Source organism: Aspergillus alliaceus (genome assembly GCF_009176365.1).
Source record: "Aspergillus alliaceus strain CBS 536.65 unplaced genomic scaffold BDW43scaffold_76, whole genome shotgun sequence".
NCBI lineage: Eukaryota > Fungi > Ascomycota > Eurotiomycetes > Eurotiales > Aspergillaceae > Aspergillus > Aspergillus alliaceus.
This window is the reverse complement of record NW_022474759.1, coordinates 25,142-31,141: the sequence shown is the minus strand read 5'-3', so window position 1 is coordinate 31,141 and position 6,000 is coordinate 25,142. Positions and strand designations below refer to the sequence as shown.

The following is a 6,000-nucleotide window of genomic DNA, read 5'->3' as shown; positions in this document are numbered from 1 at the left end:
GCTGATCTGGACGCTCGCATTGCCAACCTGGACGCTCGCATTGCCGACCTGGACGCTCGCATTGCCAACCTGGACGCTCGCATTGCCAACCTGGACGCTCGCAATGCCGACCTGGATGCTCGAGTTACACGTCTCGAGTCTCAGAACAAAGGTCTGTTAGCGTTCCAAAATCATTTCTTTAGCGTCAGAGAGCGTGCTTTCGCCGCATTCCTTCGAGATTACTGCCGTGAACATGGCGCCAAAGGTCATTCGCAGACTCGGTCCGCGCGACCCAAGTTAGGTTCCGAGATTCGCTCTAGGATCTCGCAATTGAACAGATCAATTATACATGGTGGCCTAGCCGAGATTGATGCTCTAATGTTTCAAGAGCGACGCCGCGCAGAAGAACTCCCAGACTTCGAGCATGTGTATGGTCTCAGACCTTCCATTATTATAGAAATTGGTAAGTCTCAGTCTCACCATCCTTCAGCGATTCATATTACTAATATATACTCTCGAACCACAGCGAGCAAAGGTTACAACGACATTCTCAACTTGCTTAACGCCGCAGGAGGTTTTCATCTCCAAGGTGTCCGACTTAAAAATCAAGAGAGAGATATATTTGACCATGTCACGCAGCTAGTCGCGGAAGGGAAGTTCAAGGAGGCTGATGAAGCGAGTCGGGAGTTCCCGTTCGAAGAAGGTTCTATCGCAGGAGAGATTATTACGGAGGTCGAAGTTGATGACGACTAATGAGCTATTGTTTGTCTTATACAATATGATTATGTGGTTCCAAAACATCCTTATGCTATTACTTCACTCGCTTTAGCTAGAATTGGGAAATTGAATTAGCTCTACTACACCGTTGTGTTTACTACTAATTACAACTAACGGGCCGAGACAGGAGGCGAGACAGGAGCAGCGTAGCGATTGTGATCCAGTCAAGGTCAATAACGATGAGGGCACTGTTGTCAACCACGAGGACAGTGTTATCATAAAATATCTCTTTATAAGCCCCCTCAGGATAATGCTTAGCAATCCGGTCCTTCATCCAGTCCCATAGATCCTCAATAGGATTCAAGCTAGGTGAGAATGGAGGCTAGGATATAGGAAAGATCCGACGTGAGTGTAAAATCATCATAAGTATCTCAGCTAGCATGCCCTAGTGCACCATCTTGTATTAGGATAATATGATGATTATTGTGTCAAAGAAGCCGCTTATAGCCATCGATTATAGGGATAAAATTTGCACGACAACCCCAATTCTTCACCTAAAAAAAGGCATGGTCCTCTAGTATTACCACGAAAAGATCCCCAAAACATCCAGCCACGGCGTCGTGACATACATGCGCGGATATAGTAAGATCAAGCTCTTCTCCCGCCTTGCGAGTCACCCAGATTAGCTTATAATATCTTGAGGGGGAAAAAGCTCTCGAATTCCTATTGCGATTCTTCAAACTATCAACATGATTGTCGGAGAAGAAATCGCTTAGGAATAACAGCGCTAGGCCTATTCAGGCAGCGTCAACATAGTATATCAGAGCCTATAGGGAGCCTAAGGCGTGAACCACGTGACCTGACCATAGTGTTGGAACATACGGTTGTCCTACACCGCATGCCCTATGGTTCGCAGCGAGGGAATTTCAGGTCTTTTTCATTCTAAGCACGGTGCTTAGATCAGACCCAAGTGTATTGCTACATCTACTGCTTATTGGATATCTATCAATCCCCGTTTACGCTGCTCGGACAGTATCCGACACGTGTCATGACGCGTCACGGTGGCATTGCAATGGCAAGACCTAATTCTCTACCAGAGGGTCCTCTATAGGCTGCCTTGCTAGAGCCAACTACTGCAGCTGCTACTAGAGCTGCTGAAGATTAAAAGATATTCAGCCCTGTTGTAGCTTTTCTTAATAAATACTGACATCAAAATACGGGCCTTGTTTCCTACCAGCAGAACATGCTTGAAGCTCTTAGCATGATATAGCCTAGCACTACTTCAATATCTGTATTAGTGCTATACCCACGACTTTACCTATCTCTTCTTCTGTTTCTGTTCTGGCTTTCTTCTCTCCTATACTCTCTTCTTCTTATCTCCCCTCCAGTCTTGCCCAGTCAACATATATAACAGTTACTTAGACATCTCCTGCTAGGGCCGCTGCTATTGCTGTAGATATCTTAAGAAATAGTATTAAGGCAAGAGCCTTAACTCCTGCTCTAAAGTAACTGTCTGACTCCCGCCTTTTCGTTCGCCTGCTGCCTAACTATAATACCAAAAATATGGATGTCTTTACTATCTACACTAGCCTCTGCTCTTATCTAGATATAGACAGTAAAGTACTTAAGGATATCTAATCCATTAAGACTGGAATTACTCTTGTATCTATATTATCAGATACCCTTGCAGTTCTAGAGATATAGAAAGAGACTATTTCTGCCTTTTTTAATATCTGCCTAATTAAGCACAGCTCTCACGGATGTCTTATTACATTACTAATATACTAAGAAAAATTGGCCAGCTTACAGATAGTAATACTCTATGATTCCTGTAAGCTCTGAGATACTATCTGCTGAGATTACTAAAGCCATCGGCTTTATCTCTACTGCTATAACTAAGACTTCTGCCAACGCTACTAATTTAAATACTATCTAGACTTGTTAGGCCCGCGGGTTGGGTCGGGTTGGGCCGGGTTTGGCCGGGTTTCGTGGGCTGGGCCTAACAAGTCTAGTTTCTAGTGAGATTTCTGTTTAGGTAGCATGACCAGTTGCCCCTAGGGAGGCCGCGGATCACGTTGCCGCGTGATCCGCCAAGCGACGTTAAATAGTAACCAAACCAAACCAGACCAAATATCCCTGAAGGCTTCACCCATTAGTAGTTGATAAGGAGAAGCGCTCAAGATAGTTGAGATAGTCATCCATAGAATCAAGTATCTATCGGAATGGCATCCGGTCCTCAGTAGGCTACGTACGTGTAGCTGATACAGCATCATTCTGCCCATCTTTCCCCTGAGATCACAACATTTATTGATTACCGCTTGGATGCATCCCTCTTGAGGCGAATTTGGGGATAACAGGTATGACAAAAGCTAACCGAGTCGATCTTAGATGGTCGCCGACTCGCCATTAAGACAACTTCAGTTTACTTGTATTGAGCGAAAATGACAGCCAGTCCATTTAGGGGCACAAAGACAAAGGTTTACCAATTGTGTGTATATTTGAGCATTATTGTAGCAGTAAATTCGAAAACCGCCAGAGCTCCTCTGTCCAGCCATCTACCCTGACCTGATTCAAGTAGTGTTTCACGGCTAACTAATGGAGCAATACCACAGAGGTCAGACCCTAGAAGCAGAGCCTTAAGCTTAACCCCTAGTAGGAGAACTCCTGCCCAACCAAGTCCTCACTTAGTCGCCACAATCTTTCGGCTTCAAAGCTGCTGGTAGCCCATGGTTTGACCGTGTCCACCAGAGGATCGGAAACACGGCAGTCGATCAGGTAGACCCCGTTGTTGGCTATCGACAGTCAGTACATTGTAGGGCCGTCATCTCTCCTTTAAACAGGTAACATACCCTTGAGACATGGATCAAATGCCGCGTAGATGTGGGTTGCGGCTCCTCTTTCCAGTGGTTTCGCGTCGAACTCCTTCCACCCTTCCGGGTTACCCAGGGACTTGTCCGCGTTCCCTAGCAAGAGTTAGTCAGTTCTGAAGGCCTGGTATCTCTCTCTCTCTCACTCTCTCTCTATGTGTGTGAGTGAGCATGGGGAGGAACTCGATATTCCCTTACGCAGTTCACCAAGCTCCACGCTCCAGTCCAAATGATTGCCCAGGTTGGTCCAGATCACTCCTGGGTGGAGGCTGAAAGCCTGGAGATCATATTTGATCCCAAGCTTCTGGGCCAGAGAAATTGCGAACAGCATATTAGCGGTCTTGCTCTGACCATATGCGTACCAGCGGTTGTACGTTTTCCCGTCCTGCCCATCCGTACATTACTGTTAGTGTTGTTTCTCACTCAGCATTTCTTCCCCGTGGGGTGGTTCTAGCCAACTGTCATCAGATGGATGAAAAGAAAAAGTACCTACATCGAAGTTATAGTCATGGAACCGGAATGGGTTTAACCGATGACCATCGCTACTGACCATCACAATTCTTGGCTCCTTGGCAGCCACAATCTTCTTCATGATCAGATTGGTAAACAAGAACGGGCCGAGATGGTTCGTGGCCAGGTGGGACTCAAACCCCTCAGGGGAGAGCTGGTAGTCCACTGCCATAATTCCTGCATTGTTGACCAGGACATCAATCACGGGAATGTCATCCCAGGAGTTGTTGACCTGCGCGGCGGCCTCCTGCACGCTTTTCAGGGAACCCAAGTCAACTTGGAGCGTGCGGACTTGGACCTCAAGCTGGGCTGTGGCAATATCCGCGGCCATCTGGGCCAGCTTGTCGGCATTGCGGGCGGCTAGGATGAGCCACGCAGGTTTGGCCTTGGCGATGGCTTGGACGAAGAAGCCACCCAAGGAGCCCGAGGAGACGCCCGTGGTCAGAATGACTTTGTCTTTGATCAACGGGGCGTAATCAGAGACGAGTTCATCGGTAGTGGTATGAGTAGTGTAGGGGGCCGGCATGATGATGATGACGGTATGACAGTAAGTACAGATGCAACGGTATAATTGCAGAATAGGGCTGAATAGCTTGTCCAGCTGTTCAAGGGAGCGCGGTTGTTTAGAAAGGGGTAAAAGTTACAGGTTGAAAGGTTTTCTTTTGTCCCATTGATTTGTAATTAATCAGCCTTATGGCCATCACAGATGAGATTTTGAAAGCTCTGCATGTACAGGGGAAATGAACAAGGCATGAATTTCCTTCGGGCCGACAACTCGGCATTGCAACCTACTCCGGTTGGCCCTGGTGCTTTTGTTACTTTTTTAGATGTTTCAAGAGGGAGAATATGCACATCGGTAGCATGGTATTAGACCATGTTCATGGGCCAGGAGAAACGGTACGATGGGTGGGGATGTACGTGGCGCCTGCATGCTTCATTTTACTTAGTTTCGGGTCACATTCCCCGACGCTATCTATCGCTTCGGACACTAGTGAAGCCTGGAGCATCTTTACTTGCCTAATTCAACATAGTCCATTTCCTATCCACATCGGCCCGGATGGCCCGAGCCTATTGTCGTCCTCTCTACTCCCTTTTCCGGTTATAAGACTGGGAAGAACCAGCATGATTTGGCGGGGCGGGGCGCCGGATCGGATGCGCAATTCCTCGAATGAAAGAGGGGTAGCGCTTGTCATAGGTGACCAGAGGGCTGTTGGCAAGGTACCAGAGAGCCCAGAACGGACCGGTACACGCGATAGCCGGCATTTGGAACAGCAGGAGCCAGAGCGTCGTCCTGTGTGTCTGTCAATAGATTGAACCTACTAATCTAAACAAAACCAGGAAGAGGCGCACGACTCACCCAACGGATTGGCTCCGTCTCGTACTATCCACATAAATCCCTGTCAGCACGCTAAGATACTGCGCCAGGAAGTAAATGCCAATGGCAGAAGTGGCCGGATGGGTTCCCAGAAAAAGACCAGGAGCATATCCAGGAGATAATCAATGGGCCAGGCGATTCCCGTGATACGCGTCCGCAGTGGAGACTTGGTGCCAGGCAGGATATAGGGTAGGTTTGATCCATGAAGAGCCGTCAGGAGGTGGGACAATGAGCCATCCAGGGACGGTCCGCCCCCAAGTGTGATACGTCCCCCAGGGCGCTGAGTAGGTGTAGGGCCGCCTTCAGTTGATTCCGCATTGTTAGTGCCATGGTTGATAGACTAGAATGCGCGCACTCGTATACTGGACTATTGCAATTTCCCCGCCATCTCCTTATTTATGCCATCAGCCGGAGGATTCATTCTCGGTGGCCAGAAGCAACTCGGGCCGAAATCACCGAAAGGATGATAACCTCCTCGAGTCGACTTCTGGGGGATTTATACCACCAATAATTCTCTTATCCGCCAGGCTTAATGCAGGCATCTGCCGCTAA

General features: G+C 47.9%; 2 protein-coding genes across 2 annotated transcripts; one reads left to right on the top strand and one right to left on the bottom strand.

Annotated features, from left to right (window-relative positions):
* Positions 1 to 357: 357 nt before the first annotated feature.
* On the top strand, positions 358 to 732 carry BDW43DRAFT_316475 (uncharacterized protein; the record flags this gene model as incomplete). Its single annotated transcript, XM_032048310.1, has 2 exons — positions 358 to 442; positions 506 to 732. The coding sequence occupies 2 exons, from the start codon at positions 358 to 360 to the stop codon at positions 730 to 732; spliced, it is 312 nt and encodes a 103-aa protein (XP_031894623.1).
* Positions 733 to 2,909: 2,177 nt separating this feature from the next.
* Positions 2,910 to 5,007, bottom strand: BDW43DRAFT_293048 (putative short-chain dehydrogenase). Its single transcript, XM_032043782.1, has 4 exons — positions 4,057 to 5,007; positions 3,762 to 3,948; positions 3,546 to 3,659; positions 2,910 to 3,488 (listed from the first exon to the last, which is right to left on the bottom strand). The coding sequence occupies exons 1-4, from the start codon at positions 4,597 to 4,599 to the stop codon at positions 3,346 to 3,348; spliced, it is 987 nt and encodes a 328-aa protein (XP_031894622.1). The 5' UTR covers positions 4,600 to 5,007; the 3' UTR covers positions 2,910 to 3,345.
* Between the last annotated feature and the right edge of the window lie 993 nt (positions 5,008 to 6,000).